We start from the raw sequence: 24,785 nt of genomic DNA, 5'->3' as shown, positions 1-24,785 counted from the left end.
GGCTGCTTAGCAAGAGCTTGTTGAGAAGAGCACCTTGTTACATAATCACCAGTCACGGATGAAGACACTATGAAGACTGAGCTTGAAGGGCTCACACATCTTTTATGTTATGGATTATGTTTATTCTGCCTTCCTTTAATATTTCTAGATGAGAAAATAAATATTAAGGTAATATGATAGTGACAAAACAGATAGATACTGTCAATGTTTTTCTGTACTTAATAAGCTGGTGAAAAATGTTTCTAGAGGTTCCGTTTTCATCATTCACCCCTCAGCTGGCATCAGTGATAGGTCACAATGTTACTGCCAGCCTGACAGTAACTTTGGTGTTTCATTTCTCTACAATAAAGTTTTACAGAATTTGTGTCAGCAAAACAGTAACTTGGAATGGCAGAGAGCACAAAACACTAGGGTTTAGTTTAATATACCTGTGTATTCCTCCATGTTTTCCTTTAGGCCTCCCAGGTGCTACTCACATATGCACCAGGAAAAGGCAGAGTTAGAGCCCTTGAGGATCAGGACCATCAACAGTAAGTGATACTTGTAAGTAACAAATCAATGATTTAAAATATGGATTCAGGGGAAACAGCTTTTGAATACTAGTACAGATTCATTTTTATCCCCATCAGCTCCATTCAGATAGATGCCATCTTTCCTGCTACTAAAGGGATCTACACATTCTTATGACCACTAGCTCTGACAGTTCTTCTGAGAACTATTTCTCCCAGCAGATCATTATAAGTTTGCCTTTAAAATGAGTTATAAGTATCTAAGTCTGAAATATGCTAGACTGGCAGTTAAGGAAGTTCAGAGGGAGAGAAAAAGGTACAAAGCCCGTCATGCTGAGACAGCGGAATGTTATGAATGTAGTTACCTAGCAAATATGTCACAGGAGAAAATTAAGTAAAAAGCAGCAATTTTCTTGAATTCCACAATAAATCTGAGTGTGGAGTATTTCCACTAGAAAAAGAGTTTAGAAGCTTTTTATTGAGACCAATTGAGAAATTATTACATGGTAAGCCCAAAAATATCACGGTCAGTTAATAATTTTGAAAAAAATTACCAGTAAAATTCTCTCTCCATGTTTATAAAGGTGCCAAAATAGCACAAAATTTAAAGCTGAACAGTGACTCCACTTTGAAAACTACCTAAGAAGCTGAGGGTTGAGGTTCATGTAAATATTCAGTAACTGAACAAGAATGCATAAAACATCCAGGATTTTTTGCTTCAGTGCATGTGTATCTGAATAAACAATCTTTTTCAGATAATACACTTTATCTGACTGGAAACAGGGTAGGTCAGGGTAAAAAATTATCATTTATTTATTGCAGGTTTAGTGCCTACTTGCCCTGCTTCCAGCCAGGACAGGGTTAATCTTTTGCAGTAGCTGGAAAGGAACATGGGTAGGACAGGGATATCTCCTCATGTTAATGCCAGAGTCAGGGAAATCGACTCTCTTCCAAGGAGAAGAGGTTCCTTCTGGTCAAGAAAATGTGGCAGGGGAAGAGGTCTGATACTGTTTATTGTCATGGACTCTGCATTGAACATTCTTGCATATGAACCCCTATCACTTTCGCACACTTTTTTATTAGTTTTTTTGCTGTTACTGCCTGCTTTCTTATCTCATTGTTATTTCCAGTAAATTGTACTTATCTCAACCCATGCTCTTTGCCTTTTGTTCCTCCAGTTGGAGGAGGAGAGGAGTGGGGCATGGTGGGAGTACTAAAGGGGAGAATCCCATTCCTAAACCACAACATTGTTAAATGTTTCCTGTTGAACCAGTGTAAAGAGATGACCACAGAAATCTCATTTCAACAAATCTCTTTGCTGATGGCCTAAGTACCTTTCAAAATCCTCACAACTATAGAGAATACATAATCCTTTTCCCCAATGGTGTTTTTTCCAGATAAACACATTTGTACATTATACACATTTGGGGAAAACAAGCCTCAGACAACAGATTTAATCCCTTAGTCTCTCTGGGCTTCAAACTTCATTCACTACAAACAATTGGAAGAAAGGCCAGTCAACCTGCTAAGGGGAAATGTCCAGCTCCCCAGCAACTGAAGGACTGGTAGATGAGAAAGAAATGTACACATTTGATAAAGAGAGTGGCTAAGATTTGATTTCCTAATGGTTTTTATCTAGAGCTAGAAGTGCACAAGCAGGAAAGCATGTCTAGCTTATTACATAACAACAAGATGCTGGCATTTCTTTGTGGCTAAGTTTTCATTGCACACACCCAGACTGTAATATCCTACATGGCAATACATTGCTCTCCCACCTTTCTATAGAATTAAATATGGTAAAATTGAGCATTAGACCCTTTCAAAATTTTCATATCGAAGTGCTTTAAATGAGAGATGAATTAGACCATCTGGTTTAGGGAATTCAAATGACTTCCCACTCACATTGGTATTTAACTATAATTACACCAATCTATCCGAAATTTTTCACTAGACAAACAAAAATGCCATTACACCCTTGTCCTGCATTTCTGTCCTTGCACATCATGATGCAGTCCTTATAGTACAGAACTTTGGTTCCCTTGTAATCCACAGAATATTTTCACTAGCAGACAGAAGTTGGATACGTGGAACAAAAATATTTTCTAAACCTGCTATTGGCTCCAAAGAGGAGTGGAATGAAACTTCCCATTCAGCTTCATCTCCCTGCAGCAGAACAGCCTGGGGGATAAAAAACCCACTGAACTCTGTTGGGTGTTGACAGCTGAGAACGACTGTAGCGCTGATCTACAGCTGAAGGGACACACGCTGCCCCTGGACTCCCGAAGTGGCATGTGGCAACAAATGTGTATCCCACATGCTAATGTCCATTTGTAATTTGATTTTACAGCACAGCCACCTTGTCACAGCAAGAATGAATATAAATCTGCCTGTAATAGATAATCATTGCTTCTCTGCATATATATTCTAGACACCACATAGAGTCATTTGCCAGTAATTACAGGGCATTTCCAAATTAAGAGAGGAAGAGTGATTTTATTTTTAGGCCCCTTATTTTTTTTACAGCAATTCAGGTGTAAAAATGTGAGAACTTGCTAATTATTATGTGCTATGGGGATTAGCTAGACTTCTTTCTTTTTCTTACATTTGACAGACAAATCAGCTTTGCGAGACTGTGAAGTCTTCAGTGATAAAATGTTCCTCTGCATGTTGTCATTAACCTTTTTTTTTTTTTTGACTGCAAAGCAAGTGAAAGTTTCCAAGACACATTAAGGACCTTTTTTTCAGGATAGTAAAAGGATTTAGAAATTTGCTTTCTTGCCTGTCCAATGTTAACTCATCAAGATACTGTGGGGAAGGATTCAAGATTAGCACTAAAAAATATCTAAGTTGAAGGAACATGACCTGCATGATGTTCCTTGGAAGAAACACGACCTGCATCACTTAGATTAGAAGGAATTTATTAAATGCATCCTACAATATTTAGACAATAAGGCAAGACTAACTTTTACTCAGGACATTTTTCTCTTCTTTCTCAGACAAAAATACTATTTACTAGACAATGAGGAATTATTTTCAAATTCTGTAGACTCTGTTTTGCTTCTGAATCACAAGACCTTGTAGAGAATAGGCCAAAAAAAATCTGGTATTCCATCAATCATCCTTTTCCATGGAAATAATACAAAAAGAGTTTCTCTTATCCTTAAGCTGCCACATCACATTGTAACTACTCACTAAATCAGAGATCTCACAGCATGCTGCCAGCCCCAGTCTCTGCTGTCACTAGCAAATATGTCTTTTTCTATCACAAGTGTGGAGTTACTCAAATCCTGATTCTCTTTACTGCTTAGTCACAATAACCTTTCTTTCCAGAGAGCTAACATACAATAAATATTTAAGCTACCTAATAAAGTGAGACAGCAGAAAAAAAAAAACATTCAAAGATTTCTCTAGTGGTCTCATTTGTACTGGCTAAAAAACTGTTATTGACAGTCCTTGTGTGAAAGAAATGGGGAGAAGATTCCTTTCTCCTGTGACTGGGCTTCCTAGTGACATTTCCTTCAATATTTCTGGGTGAAATCCAAATTACTTTTGCAGTAGTCCAATGAAACTATGGTTATCTGTTCCTGAATGGTGAAACTTAATGATGCTTTTAATCCCAGATTTATTTTAAGGTCAGATTGGTAGTGAAATAAATCAAGCAGCAGGAGAAAGAAACTGATTGCTAAAGCCATTAGCAGACAGAATGAACAGACACAAAACAACAATGACGTGGAAAACTTTCAGTAACTGCCACAAATATGGAAATGGTAAAAATTCATTACTATTTTTTACTAAAAAAAGAAAAAGCCAGATCAACAAAAAGTATAAATTGAGTAAAAATCATGAATTAAAATAAAGTTTTGTTGAACAGTAGTGATCCTTGGCCTTCAGTAATCCTTGACAAGGACAAGAGTCTGCTTGAATTCTTGAGTTAAAAATAATAAATGGCATGTGTTATACAGAACAGTCCTATTTTTGGGAGAGGGAAGTCTTGTGAGCGTATTCATACCAACTTCTGACCTATCAATTCAAACTTCTTTCTATAAAGCTCATCTTCCCCCTGTATCCTGTCTCCACCAAAACTCCCTTCTCTCCAGAAAAGCAATAAAAAATTATTCTCTGGAATTTACCAAGGGCCAGCAGAAACTCTCATCAAATAGGAACATGTGTCTGCTTTACTTATTGAACAGTTGGTTACTCTGATCTGCATCATATCAACACATGGATGGCTCAAAAAGATCTTGGCTCCATTTCAGTAAGTGCTACTTAAATAATGAGGGCCCTAAATAATGCACACTGTTTTCCACCACTCTAACAGGAAACAGGTGAGGAAGAAGGATTGACATGTACTATCACACTTTACAACTCCCTGAAAGGTGGTTGTAGCCAGGTGGGGTTGGTCTCTTTCTCCAGGCAGCAACTGGCAAAACCAGAGCACACAGCCTCAAGCTGTGCCAAGGGAAATATAGGTTGGATATTAGGAAAAAGTCTATTACAGAAAGAGTGATAAAGTACTGGAATGGTCTGCCTGGGGAGGTGGTGGAGTCACCAGCCCTGGATGTGTTTAAAGAAAGATTGGATGTGGCACTTGGTGCCATGGTCTAGTTGAGGGGTTAGGGTAGGGGTTGGACTCAATGGTCTTGAAGGTCTCTTCCAACCCAGTGATTCTGTGATTCTGTAAAACCCATCTATGATCAATGATGAAGAGTGAATAGAAAATGTTTTTCTTATTTCAGTTTCACAGAATTACAGAATGGCTGAGGTTGTAAGGGACCTCTGGATATCACCTTGTCCCAATCTGAACAGGTTGCCCAGGACCATGTCCAGGTGGCTTTTGAATGCCTCCAAGGATGGAGAGTCTAAGACTCCTCTACGTTCATTTCAGAAAAATTATGTTCACTAGAAAAATTATGAAGCTGTCCTTAAAATTATATAATAAGGAAAATAAATTATGTTTTGTTTTTCATTTTTAAATTTATAATGAAGACTAAATCTAAAATTTTTGCCAAGAAAAAATTGTTATTAGGGTCAAGATTGCTGATGATTAAGATTTTAACAAGATTAGTGGTCTATATGAACAGGGGAAGAATTTAAATACAAATAGAACATTGATAAGTTTATCCAAATTATTGCATAGCACACATATAATATTTAATATACTTACACTTGTCACTACTTCGCACATGTTACAAGCAGAATGGGAAATTATGTAACTAAATTTTACCAAAATCTGGAACAGATGCTATATAATAAAAACGTTACTTACTGCAATTATTTCTTTTTATTCAATTCTCTCTTAAGAAACAAGGCCTTCCTGTTTGGGTATTGCAATGGAGGAGTTATGATCATCCTTTTGTAAGCAGAAGTTAAAATTTATCTTCTGTTTGGCAAACATATGCATGTAATATTCCCTTAGTTCTGTCATCCAGTGTTCATCCAAGAGTAGTCACTACCACAGCTTTTCTGGAATCCACCCTTCATAGAATGAACTCCATTCTGAAGCAATAACCATAGCAATATACTTTGTCCACTGAAAATTTCATTACACACTGTTTTCACAGATAGCATTAATCATATCTCTCATCCTAACCTTGCAATATCAAATAAAATGAAAATATTTTAATTACATTGAAAAGTTTCAGACATTACCCTCAAAAATGAAGATGATAAATTTTGGTGTCCCAGAGGTTGCATATTAAAAATACCTAAATCTGTAAAGTGCAGGAAGACACTTAGTGACACTTTTGTCGAATGATACTATCTTTCTAAATACCTACATGCCAAATCACTAATTTCTGGTGGACTACTAAGACAGCACAAATCCTAAGAACAAACTAGTGTAAAACATCACCACTACCATGTAAAACACCTTTGGCCACTACTCTTCAAGCCACCAAGTAAATGCAGAAATGGAAGACACAAAAAGGGAAAAAAGCCCAAACAAACATGTTTAAAGGAAATTTAAAAATTATTTCATGGATAGAGTCCTGTATCAGAGGAAACAGCTTCTGAAAAATGCATATAAAAGAGCACATCTAAAGGCAGTACTAATCCTTCTTGTCTGTCACAAATAGACACATTTGGTCTTATAAGTAAGTCCCCAAAGAAAATAAGGAGTCTGAAAGGCTCCTTATAAACAATTAAAACAATTAACTCAAACTTTGGGGAAATGTCCCATTTATGTCCCTCTGGGGACATAAATGGGATTCGACCCTAGCTGAACTTGGCCTTGTCCCTAAATACACACTGTGCACACTGAGGAAACATATTTAATCTGAAACAAGCAGATGCCAAATGACAAAATTCTGAGGATTGACTCTCAGATGAAAGAATTTTGGCAGCTCTTAAAAAAATTTAGATCTGGAAAATGTATGAGAAGGTTTCCAGGTGAGATTTGCAGTGTTTACTAGTGTTAGCAACTTTAACAATAAATTCTTGTTAGTTACAACACTGCTAGTATAGTCACTATGGTATTATACTACTTCCATTATGGGATTTGGCAGGTGGTGGCAAGTGCAATTTTAAATTAAATTAAAGTAACTATGAGATACAGGTTTTGTATCTATACATTTCACTCTCTAGGAAAAAAAAAAAAAGGAAAAAAACAAAAGAAAAAAAAAGGAAGAAATATAAAAAAAAAATCTCTTAAAACTGCCTTAGTTAAAAAGGCATGAATTACTTTCTACCCAGTAATAAAAAAATTAAGTAAATGAGTTTCAAATAATTTGAAAATAACATTTAACCAGGATTGACATAAAAAACTAGGTTCTAACAGGGGTGCAGTATTAAATAATTTCTCATTGTAAAATAAAATTACATTTGAATTGCTATAAAGGTCATTTTCCTCACAACCACATTACAGTAAATTATCAGTGACTCTTTTATGTCAGTCAAATGCTATTAATGTCAAAACCCTTGGTGAAAGAAAGCTCACTATTTTTACATCCATTTTTAAAAATACTGCTGGATGAGATCCTTAGGTAGGATAAACCAAGCAATGGGACAAGTGGCAATGGGCAGAAACTGATGCACAGGAAGTTCCATCCGAACATAAGGTGTGTGAACATTTTTACTGTGCAGGTGACACCAGAACAGATTGTCCAGAGAGAGTGTGGAGTTTCCCTCACTGCAGATAGTCAAGAACCATCTGGACACAATCCTGTGCCATGTGCTCTGGGATGACCCTGCTCGGGCAGGGAGGCTGGACCAGATGGACCAGACCACTGCGGTCCCTTCCAACCTGGGATTCCCAGCCCATTCTGGGATTCTGTGTAACTCTTACATAGAATACCAACTCCAGCCAATAGGTCACATAGTATTTTTTTCCCTGAGGATCCAGATGTGGGTTTCCCAGTCTTGTTTGACAAATAAAGGGCAATAAGCCCCTCAAGAACTCTTGCCTATCACTAAGTTTTCCTTTGAAGAATTTACTATGAAAGTCAACAAGACATACAACCTGATTATTTGGACTTTTATAATCAATTTGGCAAATTTCCACAAAATAAGCCTCCTTTCAAGGAACATTCCTAAGAAACAAGTGTGACAGCAAAGAGGTAGTATAAGAGGGAAAAGAATAGTGTAAACTTTTCTGAGTCAATTGCTAATTCTCAAGGAATGTGAAGTAGGCCATCTGCTGCTGCACAAATCATATGTGAAGAGTCTTCTGCTTAAAGAGATCTATTGAGCATATGAAACACTGAGACCAAGAGCAAACATGGAACCTCCTGACTGCTGCTGTAATTCCTAGAAGAGCGGAATTCAGTGACAAAAAGGATAAAATGAATGTATAGAATAGATGTAGATGCATGGAGAATTTATTTAAGCAGCAGACATCTATTAGCTGTGACAATTTTCAGTAGATAGTAGCTTAAGAGAGTAGAACAACGATCAGGCTCTTCACAAAGAAAAAGAAGTCTGACCACTAAAATCACATTTCAAAATGGGAAAAAGATATTACAGTTTAGCTAAGTAAGAAGATATACAATTAAAAGTCATACCTGCTCTTTTTGTAGGCAAGGCCAATTCTTCAGAGCATGTGTTGAATGCTTTGTGATCCTGCTAAGAAGATGCCACTTGAAGGCCAACTTGTAGGTCAGGAGGAATGTGTTAAAAAAAAAAGTTCTGGTTTGGTTCTTTTCAACAGCTTCAATAAGGAAAGTCAGGATCCACCATATGTTTTCATAGTTTGAAAAAGGATTAGATTTCTGGAACAATGAACCAATAAACCTGAGCAATGCCTAGAAGCATATTTATAGAAATTGATTTTGGGCAGTCTTATAGATGTCATTAATGGCCATTGATACTTTTGTTTACGTGTGTGTGTTTAGTCCATGTGCTGACCTTCTGAATCTATTTCAGGGAAGAAGTGACAGTACCTTGTCTAAAGTCAGTATCTGGTCCGGTAAGATTCAGAGGGAAGGGCCAAATTAGCACTACAAATAGACCATATCCTGAAGAACATGTTGTTGTAGGGGACAAAGAGAAACATTAACTATTATCATAACCACTAATCATTTACATTTTTTTCCCTCTTTACTTTTTGCTGTAGTGTCTGCTAGAGAGCACTGCAATGTACCTTTACTAAATCACAGCTGTGGGATGGTCTTCCATGGGGTAAAGGCAAAGCTCAGTGGACATCAGCTCCTTTGGTTCAATGCATCACATCTTAGATGCTCTGGTATTCTTATACTGAGTTGATGATTAAATTTTGTGGCATGTGAAATTGGTCCTAAAGAACTCAAGGGAATGGAAGAAATTATACTGCAGCATATTAACACGTGAATTAAACTCTCAAAATTTTCACATGTTGAGAGTTATCCATTGCAATCGCCATCTTAAGGGGAGAGTGACTGGAATTTCTTCCCATGAGAAAAATGTAGCTTTGACAATTTACGGACATTTTCTCCATGAGCCAGTGTGATCCCAGAAGTGTTTAAATTAAATGTTGGCTACAGATTGATGCAGACAAAGATCACAAAGAGCTGTTCGTTGAAGTAAGGACGAGTAAGAGTGGTGTGAGGCTTTCTCACCCTCAATATGTTACTTTTTTCCATAATTCTGTGTTAGTAATTCACTATTTTTTACACTTCTGCCTTGTTTGCTTCTCCTGTTTAGAATAATTTTTTTTTAAACAAGAGCTGAACCAAGAACGCTTTAGAAAAAATAGAAACAAACTTCACAAGCACAGTATTTATTTCTTTTTGAGATAGATAAAATGGTAGGGAAAAGCAGCTGACTATGCTGCTTAGGCTGGTACGACCAGGAGAAATGGAAAGTCGATACACTTGACAGAGCAAATACTTTTGTGAAGACGAAGTACAGACACTAGAGGGGCCATGCTGCAGGACTATCCAGTCTGTATAACCTCACTATGCCAAAAGAGAAAAATCTTTCCCATTCTTCCACCACACTTGGGCAAGCATGAGCAGCAGCACTGCCACAAAGCCCTTCAGCAGGCACGTGCAGTTCCCCTTCAGCAAACACAGTCTGTGCACAGCCAAATAAATCCTCTGCAGCCAGCTCACAGCACAGCCTGAGCATCAGGGAGGGCAGCACACAGATGAACTAGACAGGCAGCAGAGCTTTCCAAAACCCTGCTCTACTCATGACAGCACCATTCACTCAAAGGACACAGGGGCTGCACTGCAAGGTTCCTGTCTGCACACAGAAAGAAAAAGACCTATCTCCATAGAGCAGCAAATAATGGGAATTTTGTGCAATTTCATTCCTGCTATTGAAGATGATTAGGCCTTTTTTTCCCCCAATGTTACGTAATAGTATTTAAGAAGCAGTGGAATGGGAGACAATTTAATACAAATTGACCTCTAATGAACAGCAACAGATGTGTTACAGATTTGAAAGGGGGAAAAAGAGAGCTTCTTTCACTCACTTTTGCATTATCATTGAATTCTAAGTACGGCCAGACAACAGCTAAACAGGCAGCTAGTGCTTTTAGTGAAAGTCAGATCTATGAATCACAGGAGTGAATTGTAAATTAGGGGATCTACTCATTACCTTTTTGGCCTTAAGACATCCCTTATGTCAACACTGACGTTTTTTATCTTTACAAAACTGATACAGGAAATCTATTTAGAAGACAATACTTTTTCTGCTATTATTGTTGATTCAAATGAAAGTACCTACGCAGAGAGATAAAACAGTAACACCATTTCCACTACATGAAAATCAAGCTCTTAATGGACTAGAGATACAACTGTCAATGGTATTATTCCACTTTTATGTCAGAATATGAGTAAATTACCATTTATATAAACAAAAACTCTGGGCACTTCCTTGTACTGAGTCAAGCATTTGTAATGGATATACTAAAGTACATCTGGACAAACACCTGCTATAAAACTCCTTCTGAGGAATGACTTAATGTGTCAGTAACATCCTCAGCTTCTGGGCTGCTTAATGGTGCAATTCCTACAGATGCCACTGTGGGAACTTAACTCATCTCAGCATTATATATATTATATATATAATATAATAATTATACTTAATTTCTGATGTGAAGACATGTAGAAGGCTACATAGACTAATAAAAACATATGTGGTGAAATTATGAGGAGAAAGAGCAACGTGAGCAATGAACTTAGAATCCACATACTTTTTAATTCAATGACAGAATCAGTCAGCTACCCAGATACATAGATGCTGTCCTAATGCTGTCACATTCTAATGTTTCTCCTGCCTTTCATTTCCTTTGAACTTGCTTTATTTTCAGCATAACTATCTTGGGTTGTTTTTTGTTTTGTTTCGTTTTTTTTTCTAACTAGGCATTGTCTTCCCATGAGTAAAGATTATATTCAGGTACATTATATTCAGGTACATTTTCAAGGCATAAATTAAAACTATAGGTAGGTTTTCTTTACAAAAGTAAGAGTAATCAATCCAATCTAAATCATGCATTTGAAGCTGCTGTGCCTTCAAAAGAGCCTCCTTCCTATATTTGGGCAAGATTTCTAGGGATAGATCCTAAAGTTCTTACTGCTGAAGGCAGTAGTCCTGCTCAACATTTGATTTCCGTCTTTCACTGGAAACTAGTCTATGTTTCCAAACACATGAGGAAATTGAGGAAACAAGTTCACTTGCATATGAAGAAACACAGGCTGGTACCATCACCTTGTGCTGTTGCAGTGTCATTTCACATTGTGCATACTCCAAGTTACACTAACCTATGAACTGGTACCAGCCATTGGGTCACAATTAGTCACAGTGATGACACTGCACAGACACACTAGCTTTGTACAAATCTTCATCATACTAATACAAAACTTCCCAACACAAAATAAGTACATAAACTTCCTACAGATACATTTGTTTTCTTCAGGTAACTGCCACAGATGTTACAGCAATAAGAATTCTTAAGCCAGTTTTAACCATTTCATACTCAATACTAAAATGTATGCTTGCTGAGAACTGAGTGTGGTTTTTACAGTAATTTTTTATTTTGGGTGAATTGGTTTGGATTTTACTGGTGGCATCTGTAAAATCATCCCTAAGTTTTGTTTACTTCAGTAATGAAAGCTCATACCAAAAAAGCAAATAAAAACTTCACCCAATAGATTTTGTATTAAAGCATGTTTCAGTTCCTTAACACTAATGCAGCACAGTGGAATTAATGTGCATTAATAAATTTACTACAGAAGTATAATAAAACTGAACAAGTTCTGAAGACACTTTGCAGAATGAAAACAACCAATCGAATGTGACTTACTGTGTGTATTCGAAGAACTACATTTTTCTTAAGAAACAAGGAAAAATATTCATGGCATTATGACTGCAAAACTGGATTCTTCCTATACATTGCCATTGCCAGGCATTTTTTAAAACAAGTGAAAAGCGCAGTAATCTTTGCTAGCTTTCATACAAAATCAACATATTTTAATAGCAAATACTCTCTTCTTATACTCCAGACTTTTTCTTGTGGCCTTCCAGCCTCCTCAGCCATATGGAATCAATCAGAAGCATTGCATTTAGAGTAGAAGAGATCCAATCTCCTCTTCTTCACAGAGACCAAAGACCAGCAGACATTCTCACAGAAACATGTCAGTATATAAGTCTGTGAAATAAATAAAATATGAAAAGGGAGAGTCTTCCCAAAAATGTGTATTTGACATCAATGACAAGACCTCTAGAGCAGACTCTCAGTGCCTTGTGCTGGGTAAAGCCGGCTCTTTCGAAACTACACTTGCCTGATGAGCAGAATAAATGACCTGACTTGGAAGGATGTGTAATAGCATTTTTTTTTTTTCATTTTAAATACAGCAGACTGCAGGATGCTCCATGAGTTTATAAAACAGCTGCGAATGTTATGGGCAGAGAGGGTGAACAAGTGACCCCTCTGTTCATCTTAATTTTAACTGATAAATTTCAACCACCTTGGTAAAAATGGCTATAAGCATGAGCACCAGATTTGTGCATATCCCTGTCTGAAGTTTTAATCAGATTTCTCTATGGAGTTGTGTGGAAAGCTGATGAAAAAATGTAAAATGTCTTGCACTATTACTAACAGTATAGCATGGAGATTCTCTTTAAAAATAGGCACACAAAGTTCACTTGTAAAACTCACCTTCAAGGAGAACATATACTGTGCAGAAGTCTCTTTTTCAGGATTTGATTCAATTAGCATCTGAAACACAACATAAAATTCGAGTGGAGGTGTCATCTTTTAGGCTAGGCAACTCTTTTTCCCATTCTTGCTCTGGTTCCTTAACTTCAGAGTAATTTCTACTGGATGAATTAACAAATTAGCAAACTGTACCCATCCCGCACAGCAAGTACAGAGACACTGTTAACAGAAATCCAATTGTCACAAAAGGTTTAATTCAGCATATCCAGCATTGTATTTGCCTTCAGGAGGTGGCTGAGGTTTTTAAAACTTGGTATTTTAATTACTCACCCAGTGGTACCTGGTTAAGTTAGAGATTCTTCCAATCCATTGCATTTTTCTTCATGTTAATACCAATCTCTCTTCATACAGGAACTTGCTGACAAACTACTTTAGTGTCCACTGCACTCGCTGAAATGAAATTGTGAATGATTTGGAACCAATATAGATAAATTAGCTGCAAAAACAGTAAAAAGAATTACAGTATTTCAAATAAATTTGTGCTGCCAGGGCTTTATTTAAATCCAGTTTTCAAAAGCTTTTAGTTATTAGAAATATGTTCACTGCCTTCACAGAGAATCTGTAAATAAAAAGACTTTAATTTCCTATTAATCATAAAGCTAATCCACATCCTGATAAACTTTTATTATTCTACCTGGGCAGTGGAATTTTTAAGTAAGAATAAAGGAAATTCAGTTCTTGTCCATATGCACAAATCAGGCAAAAACTTTTCTACTATCATTATGATCCATCTCCCTCAGTCTTGTACAATAATCTAATTTTCGTATCAGCAAACTAATGGCACTAATTAATTTCCTTCTAAACTAAGCACATCTGTGCCTCGACCCAAAATACTCCTTTCAAAGACTACATAATATTTTATTGCATTTAGCTTTGTATTCCTTACTTTTCAATGAAACTGAAACTTGCAATTTCACACATTCTCAGAAGAGCACAAGGAATAATCACTGTGTCTGAAAATCCTCAAATTTGTATCATGATCTTTGCCTATCTATAAATACATGTGCAGAACTCGAAGATCAAGAAAAAACAACGAATGACAGCAACATTGTAAAAATAGTCAAGGGCTCCCGACTGCTTTCTGCATGACTGTCGTCATGAGGACAGACATCTGTGGAAATTCTTGCATTTTATGGAAAGCAGAAAAAAACCTTCTGAATAGTTTAAGTATTTAGTACATTTATATTATCAGCCTTTGCCTTTATTTATTCTAGCTGCTCCTGATTTTCTGCCTTTCTTTACTGCGGGAAAAAAGTGCACAGTGAAGCAGTTTCCAGTTCCTTTGGTATCATGAAAGGAAAGCAACACCACGGTACTAATCCATAGACGGTTACCTATCTTTTACAAAACTAAAGGATGTTTTCAAAGGAAGACTTGCACTGTACCAGTCTCTTCTCTGGCTTTTCCTCAGGAATATGTAACAATTCAATTTTTTGTTATTGCTGGTTTAGTTTTGGACCACAAAAATCATCCCAAATTATCCATATTCCCCACTGTCACTGTTCTTTAGTGGATTTAACTATCTTGACTTACTTCTGAATTTATGCTAAGTAGCTTTCATACTCAGGGACTAAAATGCACCTACTATTCTCTTTCAGTTCAGTGGGGAATTTTCAGGGAATAAAGAATATAAACTTCTTTCAGGCTCTTCTGCATGAAGCTGTTTTCAGAAAGGTCTTCATACTGTAATCCCTTTAGACAAAACACATTATGAATTCTCTTTAATTTTGGTAATATCATAAGTTTTAATGAAATGCATTTTCAGTTTGTCACATACAAAAAATTCCCCACAACAGTACTTACTGTATCAGCCAATAATGACAACACTATTTCTTTAGCTTCTTTATTTAAAATCAGTTTATGTATCAGTGAATTTCAGTCATAAGAAACTTCTCTGACAAAATCCCACTATCAGAATGGTAAACTCTTAACTACCTTTATTTTAGAAAATAACACAACTATGCCGCGCAAATTATGACAGCTTGAAAAGAAGTCTCTTTACTATGTAACGAAGACAATGTCATAAAAGTACATAACAAAGCTATAGAAAAATCAGGGAAATTACGGAAAAACAGAAGCTCCGTATGTGTTTTGCCCTATTCAAATATTTTTAATAGAAATAAAACATTAATGGCTTAATTCAAATAAATACATATTTTAATAGGTAAAATGCATCTGAAACATTAATTCTTCCTGATTCTAAATTTCAGACTATGTAAAAAGTCAAAATGATGGTCTATACTGGCCAAAGGTTGGTTACAAGAGTTTTTATTTTGCAAACTATACAGAAACAGTAAAAAAGAAAATGCATTATACTTTTCAATATTACATAAGATAAACATTAGATTTAATATTTATTGTGTAGAAATTAATTCAAATAAGAATCTGATTTTCCTTTTATTAATGATGGGAAATCAGTGATTCACTTTTAAATTATACAACCTGTAGCAATACATTATACAGGTCATGTCAATTTTATTGTGGGCAGAAAGAAACAGATAGGATATGAATGAAGACGGTGGAGTCCCAAAATGTCTACACAATTAATTAACATGCTAACATAAATACAGTGATTAAAGTAATTTTCTCTACAGTCAAATCTTAAGTGCTACTCTACACAACAAGTATAATCTGGACCAAATGGTAATTACATAATAATAGGAAAAAAATTAAAATAATCCATTTTCTTCATTCCAGCAGCAGTACCTATACTGGTATTAATTTGGTAACTGGGTGTGCTTAGCTATTGCCTAACATCCTATACTGGTATGCATGCTAAAACCTCTCTAGTTCTATTTTGCAAGGCACCTTTACAATACGTTCTATAAGTTTCTGCACTAGTAACAGAAAACAACATGAATTAAGATAAAGAGCAAAACTAGTTCCTGAAATAAGAAAATAAAAAGCATCATTATACATTTATTAAAAACTACCTCGGGGCAAGTGACAATACTCTGAAATACAGTCATGTATAAAGGTAATACAATTTTAAGCAAATATTTTTCCCAATGTAAATATTTTACGCTAGTCTGATTAGAGAGAAATACAGAGAAACCACAAAGGGTGAAGCAATGTTTAAGTAAATAATGATAAAGCTTATACGACCTTGACATGAAATCAAAAAAAGGAAGGACAAGAACATTTTAGAATTACAGAATTGGTACTTGTCCATGTTACTGCTTTTGAAAAATCCTTTTAATAATCTAGCCATTTCCTAACAAAAACGTAACTACAAATGCAAACCCAAAGGAGGACTTTGATAGAGTTTTCCCTCCTGATTTTTCTCAATACCTTTGGTTAATTAAAGGCTGGTTGAGATGCTACTTGTGCACCAATGTTTTTCAACTGTAATACATTTCTGATTCATTAAATGAACAATTGCAGGGCCTCAAACACTGACAGAACTGAAGTTAAGTCACAGTATGCATTCTGAAGAGGACATGCATGGTTCCAAATAAGGGCAAATATCTTTTCAACAGAATTTTGAAGAGATTGGTTGGCTTTCTAGTGTGTTTTGCACATATATATATTTTCAGTAGCACATAACATTTTCTTCTTCAGACTAGAATTCCAATGTGTTTTCTTCAGCGCAACGGCATTTTAAAACTCAAAAGCACATGATATAATTATTCTTATTTAAACAAAAAAAGTCTATGACTCCAGCTGCAATGTTTGAAATAATCATACAAAATATACATATTTGTTAGAACCCTTTTGATCTTGGAGAGCAAAGGGATTTTATGAAATATCATCTTGCGAAATTTAGAAAGGTACAACATATGGACCTCTTAGTATTATCAAATATATCCATCATGATCATCGTCATCATCATCATCATCCCCTTCATCTTCATCATCATCTTCAATTTCATCTTCATCATTCATTATTTCATCTTCATCATCTTCATCATCTGTCCATTCATGGAAATCACCAGAGGCAAAATCACCTGAAGTCTCTAAATCGACAGCTAAAAAGGTATGACAGTTATAGAAAAGACTCACAAGATACACTACGTATTTATAGTATATTTTACATAATCATACAAAAGGTACACCAGAATAGTTACTTTCAGGACAACTACAGAGTGTTACATAAAAAAATATATAATAATATGAAGATTCTTTTGTCATAAAAAATCCACCTCAATATTGAATTAACTTCTCAATGTTAACAAAAGGAGACAAATTTAATAGATTTGTAGAACTATAATGAGCGCTAGGAACAACTGAAAAAAATTAAGTACAACTTATAGATGACAGTAAGGACTACCGATAATATACCCTGAGTGTTGTTCACTTCTTACATATTGTCTTGAACTATATCAAACTGTCCATTTATCTAGAAATGATCCTGGATCAGACAGATAATAGGCCTGAGCTTGTACCTCAAATACTGTGTACAATTTACTCTCTGCTTCAGGCTATGTTCTTTTGTTGGAGAAGTGGAAAGGAGTCATAAATGACTTTTTTTTTTTAAAGAGTAAAAATATTTTTTTTCATCTTTTATATCTGGGACATCAAATAAAGGTGACATGGGAATTCTTGGAAGAAGCTGCACAATGCTGTAGGGAAGGGAAAAATAAGGGAAGATTTAGTGTGCTAAAAACTTTTGGCAATTCTCTCAAATATAAACTGAAAAAAATGTCAAATCGAATTCACTTGCATGCTGATGACCCAAAGGAGTTTCATGAAACATTCTGGGACTTATATAATGCTGCTCTAGAAAATTATTTTTTCCTGGGTTTATATAGAGTATGCCAAGCACATGTAAGAGGTCTATTAATAGTGGACACAGTGACAGGAGTTTCAAAAATTAATGAAGCAATAACAATAACAAATTGTAATTTGTTGGGCTTTGTATCAAAATCCATGTAGTTTAGTCCCACATTTCTTACTGAAGAAATTTAACCTGGCTGGCAATCAAAGGGAATAACACCTCTAAACCAAACACCACAGAAGGTTCTTAACTTACCACATTCTGCTGCGCCATTTGTTCTGGATCCTGACACCTCATTGCCATATCTGTCCACACACCAGCACTGCCCTAGGCTTCCATGGCACTGACTTGGTTTGTAATATCCATCCTCATCACAGAAGGGGATGTACTGCCCTGCAAGATAGATGGATAGATAGATAGATAGATATGGTGAATAAGTATATTGAAGTCCATGTCTTGGCCAACATCACAATTATAGACGAAAGCAACTACCTTTTTTTGTGGTTACTGTGCTGCAAAGAGAGAAAGGACAGCAACACACACGGACCTCTTTGGGAAAAAAGGCCAACTTCATTGTATGGACATTCCGTATTTAAAGTGTGTTACATGCAGCTAGGACAGGACAGTAGTTCATTGGACAACTGGGAAAAACATCCCTGGGACAGTACCTCAGGATGTATCCCACAGGAAAGACACCAGGTGTTAATCTTTATTATGAATTCCACTCTGTTTTTCACCATATTATCACCCTGGGAGACTTCCTCCCTAACTGAAGCTGTAGTCAGCTTGTCAGCCTGGGAATGGACCTGAGAGTCAGGAGAAATCCAGGCCTGAAAAGAATTTCCAAGCTGTAATTCTCTAGCTCTCTAAATGTGTGTGTCCACACTTTTCCTGTTTCATCATTTCAGATTCTACACTGACTGCTTTAGTAGTGCTAAATGCAGTTGACTCAAAGTGACTGAATGTATGAAATGTGAGAAGGAAAATAACACACATCAGTCTTGGACTGATCTCAACAAATAAAGCGAGAGATCTTCCTTTGAATTTTTTGTTGATCCAATGATATATATTTCTCCCTGAATATCTGAGTCCAGATTTTCACTATATCCTGGTGAAAAAGGCTCAAATGTAGGACCCACTCCTGAATGGGAAGTTCTATCATTTGTAGAGTACAAACAAGTCTGAATAGTAAGGGCCAGACTTCCTGACTAACAAACTACTTGCTACAAGGAGTTGTGTTTAATATGCATTGTACAAACCACTTATTTACACACTAACATTTAATTATTCCACCACAGAAGACAAATGCAGCAGAACCCACCACAAAAAAAACTATAAAATATTAATACTAAATTTGCATTTATACGTACAAGAGGGGCTTATTTTGTGAGGCAGTGATTTGCCTACAACTCAATAATCCACTGAATCTCCAACTGGAGACCACAAGGAACATAATATTCCTATTAAAGCATTTGAAGTGTATCGTTCTTGTTAGAAACCATCCTTATGAGAAACACAGTTTCGACTGCTTCAGGCCAAGCCTTTTATTGCAGCTTTTACACAGTGGCTAGTGGTAAATGAAGACTTTACACTTCAGAAATAGTGATGCAGTATAAACTGATTCACAACAAAGATTTCAATTACTTACAGAATATTACAGTTAAAGGATCAGCACAAATACTGCTTTAGGAGTACCTTATGCTGTCCCCTCTGTAACTGTAAAAATGTACCTTCTATCAGGGTAATAAAACAGATGTAAGAGCTTTTGGTAGGTAACGTAATAAAACCAAGTTTAATAGCTTTCAAAAATTTCATAAATTTTGTTGCTGAGATTTACTGTGGTCTATCTTCATTGGATTAATATTGATTTTGTGTTGCTGTTTAACTAGGGTTATTTATGTAAGTAATAAAACCTTCAAAAGAATGATCTATGGCTCACCTAGGAGCTTCTTTCCTCCTTGCTGCTTCTGAATGTTGCTGAGTTCTGTCTGGCAAGGTGGGTCTAAAACGACAAAAAGATGTTAAATACGTTACACAGTATCTAGGACAGAAAGCACATGACTACATTTTCACAGGATTTTCACAGTTTGCTATCTTGTAAGGTCACTCTAACTACCAATCTTATAAAACACACACATCTGAAACAAAAGAATTACCACACCTTGCTACAGCTTCAGAACTGAGAATCTGCATACCACCATGGATTGTGCAGAACACTACTCCCAGTTAACTCATCTCCAAGTGAGCATCTAGTCACTAGTCTGGAATATCGAGGAATGCTAGACCAAAATAGTAACTCTATCACACCCTACTTTTACTGGTCTATAAAAACCAGTGCAACTGTGAAGCTTATCTCACGTATTAGCTAAAAAAAAGGATGGCTCTCTTAATTTCCTTCCTTTTGTCCTTTTTAGAAGTTATGTTCCAATTTTGTATTTCACATACTACAGTAAGAAAATAACGCCTTTTTCTTCACTGAAATCTGCAAGATTGTGATTCTCTGGCAACAATTTAAGACTGGACCCCATGGGTATGAAGCCCCATGTGCAGCAAACTAACTTAAAAATGGAGGCCAAACTTTAGATGGCTCTAAGAAGCAGAAAATGTATTACAATTCAGTGTTCTATTCTTCAGCTACAGCTTATTCTAGTTCTGAATAATTTATTTTTTTACTGTCCATAAAAGAAAGTTGCAGTATGCCCCATGAATGGGAAGAAAATAAGATGTGAATGTGTTTACATCATTGTTCAATAAGTGAAAGAATCAAAGACAGCAAAGCACTAATTAATCTCTGAACACTGGCACTGCATACCACATTAGACCATTATTAGCACCAGGATATTTCTCATTCTGAACCAGCAATAGAATTACTAGGTTTGCTCACAGGTGTCTTTAGCTTGCACCGTTTCCAGACAAAGTCTTACATTCCATGAATATTAAGTGCATTTTCAATTTTAGAAGACTCTGATCATTTATAATACATCTTTGCCATGTACTTAAGGATCTCTTTTTCTCCATGCAAATAGAAAAAGGTTTTCTGAGCTGGTTTAAAGATGAGTAAGACTTTGATGCAGAACACACATAAGACAAGCACCCAGTAAGTATGTAGGGCACTCTGGTGTCAAATGACTACGTGAAGTGGGGATCAAAAATATACTTCTGATGAACACAGAGCCTGTTGGCTGGAACAGCCTAGTTATTCCAACAGGCCTTTGGTATTATCTAAGAGAGTAAATAAAAACTAGTAGACAACAATAACCTCTTACTGGAAGCAGGCTGTTCATTTTAAATATTACATTTTAAATAACATTTACATATGCAATACATTTAAAGAAGCTAATAAATGTTTTCAGTGGTCTCAACTCTGGTGGGTCTGGCTTTTCACACAAAATCTCTAATGATTCTTTTTACAGCAAAGGCCTTAAGGGTAGGCTCCACTTTCAAAATACTGTCCACAGGAGTCTTAATGCCAGAAGAAATTTTCAGGAGTTGTCTTTCCAGACAACAAACCAATTTCTCTGTGTGGTCTTGAAAATCACTGAGATTTGACATCACTGGGTGGGTATTGGATTTTAATAATTCAGCCTTTGAGTATTTGCTGAGGCAGCACAAAGTTTCACTTCTTTCGTTTTAAGAAGTACTTTGAGGATGATCATGCTCACTATTTCATTACCTTTCAAAACTAAGGTTTCTGCCTTTCCCAATATTTGATGACTTAAACTCTTAATGCTACAGCATTCTGAGGATCAATTATTTCTTAAACTATTTATCTAATAAATGACAGTAATTTATCATACAAATATCACAGGATCTGAATGGGGTGGATTTGGCAGGGTTAGGTTAACAGTTGGGTTATGTCACAGAACGTTTCCCACCTATTCTATTCTGTTCTGTCCTGTCCTATCCTGTCCTATCCTCCTCCAAAAGAGATGGAAATATGCCAATGAAGTCAAATAGGAAGAATACATGTATTTTTTTTTCCATGAAAAATAAACCTAAATTAGAAACAGAGATATGCACACATGAGCACTAACATGTGGAAATGTAAAAATTATGGATGATGCCTAAAGAAAAAAATCTTTTATAGCTATGAATCTTTGGTGGCATAACTACAAAAAGGAATACCACTAACCAAGAGGTAACAAGGCAACATGAGGTAGTTACTTACCCAAAACACTCTCCTTCTCAGAAGTTAGGTCTTCAAGATTCACACTTAAGCTTTGCTTCTCAGGATAAAAGCAGCAAAAACTCTTAACAATACTTAATCACTCTGGTGCTTAAAACTGTCAAAGAGAATGGCAGGCTAGAAGTTCAACCAATTCCTTTTGGCTCACAGCACATCCTTTTTCCTCTCTTCCTAAATCATAATGCTTCCCTCTTCATTTGCAGGTTAGTTGCTACGTTTGAAAAGTTTTTTTTTTAGGTTTCTGAAACTATTTCAATAAAAAAAGCAGTCACTGGACAACTTAAGGTAGTCTTGAGCCAAGGAGAAAAAACAATCCTTTACAAATATCAGAGTGGTAGCTTCTCTTGAAATAGCAAAGAATCTGACATCAGTCAGTCTAAAAATCTGAATACAAATGTAAGGTACAAGGCAGATTAATTAGATGCAAGGTATCTAATCATCTTCATCCTTAATCTATGTTCACAGATGTGGCAGGAATCGTCCTTCTGATAATATCAGTGCATGGCTAGGAGTGAATCCTGAACCACACAACACCAGCCATTCACAATTCATCAGTGCTCAAAGCACTAGTACACACCAGAGTATGCAACACTGGCCCTTGAGACATCAATATCCAGTCATGTCAAGAAGTGCTTCAAGGCTAGCATAATTAAGCTTTGATTTACCAAAACTGGTAGGTTTGACAAAGAATGTCTATGATTTTTAACAGATAGGTCTCAAGGAGCTGTTACCCACACAGTGAGCCTTCAACTTTCAGAGATTCTCTTTCTTACTCAAGAATAAAACAGTGATTTTTCACATATCAAGTATATAATATTTGGCAGAGCCCCTAGGTTCTAAAATATGGTCCACTGCAGATTCAGCTACAATGATGTCTTGCTTGTACTTAGGGTCTAGCACTGTAATTGTCGGACATCCAAGGTTTGTATTTCAGGAATCTGAAGCATCAGTACTACACTTCAAGAAGTCTGCCAGGGAATTTAATTTATGATCATCATTTATCTTGATAAAAGCATGTTGCATCTTCCTTTGAAACTATCTCTAAATATATTTGAAGTCCCTGCAATTTTAAGACTGGCAGATACAAATCATGGTAATTATCATTCTTCTGTAAGAGAGACTGTTTTTAAAGTCATGAAGATGTCTTCTAGGCATGACAGACAGAAGAGCCTCTAAGAAAACACATCTAGAGATGTGCTGGACTAATAGATCCATGCAGAGCCTGTAGTAAAGAAATACTTTGCTGTTAAGCATTAGTACTCTCAGCAGAATTGGCTACTCTCCTACTGTGAGTCAGTGATGAAACAAAACAAGGCTGCAGTAATCAGTTACTGGCAGAAAAAAAATTCAGCCTAGAAAAAGACTAACATTGCAAAGGCCTCAGAATTTCAGTAAGCATTGGAGTGTCAGGTTAGCATTGAAACTAAGAAATTAAGAAAGGAAGTTCTGAAAATGGGTGCTGAAACGCTTGCATGGATTGTTGAAACTAGAAGGCCATGTGACCCAAGTGTACAGAAAGACTTGGAAAAGAGCACTGGCACAATGCAGATTTTGATGTATTGCAGAAATGCATTTTAATGTCTTGGATATACTTCAGAAATACTAAACTACATATAAAGCAGAGTGAGGGCAAGAAAAAATGCAATAAGCATCACTGGACTGTACCTAAGTGTTTAACCATTAGTCAAGGTGGGACAACTACTACAGAAAGATCTCCACAAGAAAGATCTGACTTCAGGATTCATAAAAATGTTGCCTATATTGACTATAAGTTGTTAGCAATGTGCAGTAATAGGTCTAGTGTAGTGTAATCAAGCAGAAAGAAAGACTGAAGAAGAGTTTCAAGTACTTGTCTAATCCTGACAGTCTTGCATGGTAAAACTAAGATCAAAGACCATGAGGGCTTCTCAGATAATGACTCAAGCAAATACTGTGTACTTTTAAAAAGCAAAATGAAATGGCTATCCCAGTACGGTTGACTAAATTTTGTATTCCCTTTAGAACAACATTAATCAACAACAGTACTGTAAAACCACTGATCTGCCCAGAAAGCACTATTAAGCTCAGTGAACAGAGAGAACTACTCTATATTGCTTGAAGCATTCTGTTAATACCAACTTATTTTAATAAACATCAGAAAGAAGCTGCTGAATTTTTTCAGCTTTTCCATCTTTTTGCTATTAATAGCAAGGTCTTAGTTAAAGGCCTTATTTAGATAATTTCATCAAGTAAAACATAACCAGACACGAACATATTCCACGGTTGAGCATAACAATGCGAATTACAAACAGAGAATGCAATGGGTAACTAATACACTAGGGAAACAGACAGGGCCCAGACATTGTTCATTTTGAAGGATGAGTGCGTGTTTAATACGCAAGGGCTGCTGAACTTGAGATGTCACTTCATATACAATGTTTAGGAGACATCTTTTTTTACTATATACTCAAAACACACTGTGGTATCAAAGACTATCTAATCTATTTGAAATCAGCACCTTATCTCAACATCATTATCAAGACAATGAGGAAATTGGTAAAAAGGGGAAAAAGAGCTTGATAATGTTGGGTACTGCAACCTGCAGAATCAGCGTCACTGAAAGATGGATCTGTTGGGATAGCATTAGTAAAATTCTGTAGCGTTTAGATCAGTCTTTACAATACCATCCTGAGGTTCTAACAGTCCACTGAACAAATACTATGTACAAAACGTGTTTATAGGTAAGAAAATGCAAAAC

At 36.1% G+C, this 24,785-nt stretch overlaps 1 protein-coding gene across 3 annotated transcripts in view; it reads right to left on the bottom strand.

Annotated features, from left to right (window-relative positions):
• Positions 1 to 14,975: 14,975 nt before the first annotated feature.
• The window catches only part of SPOCK3 (SPARC (osteonectin), cwcv and kazal like domains proteoglycan 3), a 164,080-nt gene continuing 154,270 nt past the window's right edge, over positions 14,976 to 24,785 (bottom strand). For 2 of the 3 annotated variants that reach the window (XM_014878569.2, XM_088163626.1), the window contains 3 exons: positions 19,802 to 19,864; positions 18,118 to 18,255; positions 14,976 to 17,113 (listed from right to left, as the gene is read on the bottom strand). In XM_014878569.2, the coding sequence (XP_014734055.2) occupies positions 16,944 to 17,113; positions 18,118 to 18,255; positions 19,802 to 19,864 (371 nt within the window). In that variant the 3' untranslated portion in view covers positions 14,976 to 16,943. Of the gene's footprint in view, positions 17,114 to 17,156; positions 17,708 to 18,117; positions 18,256 to 19,801; positions 19,865 to 24,785 lie in introns of those variants that run through there. The other variant, XM_088163625.1, reaches the window with a different exon arrangement.

This window comes from Sturnus vulgaris, chromosome 4 (assembly GCF_052056855.1).
Source record: "Sturnus vulgaris isolate bStuVul1 chromosome 4, bStuVul1.hap1, whole genome shotgun sequence".
Taxonomy (NCBI): Eukaryota; Metazoa; Chordata; class Aves; order Passeriformes; family Sturnidae; genus Sturnus; species Sturnus vulgaris.
The sequence above is the reverse complement of the archived record's forward strand: the minus strand, read 5'-3'. Positions and strand labels throughout refer to the sequence as shown.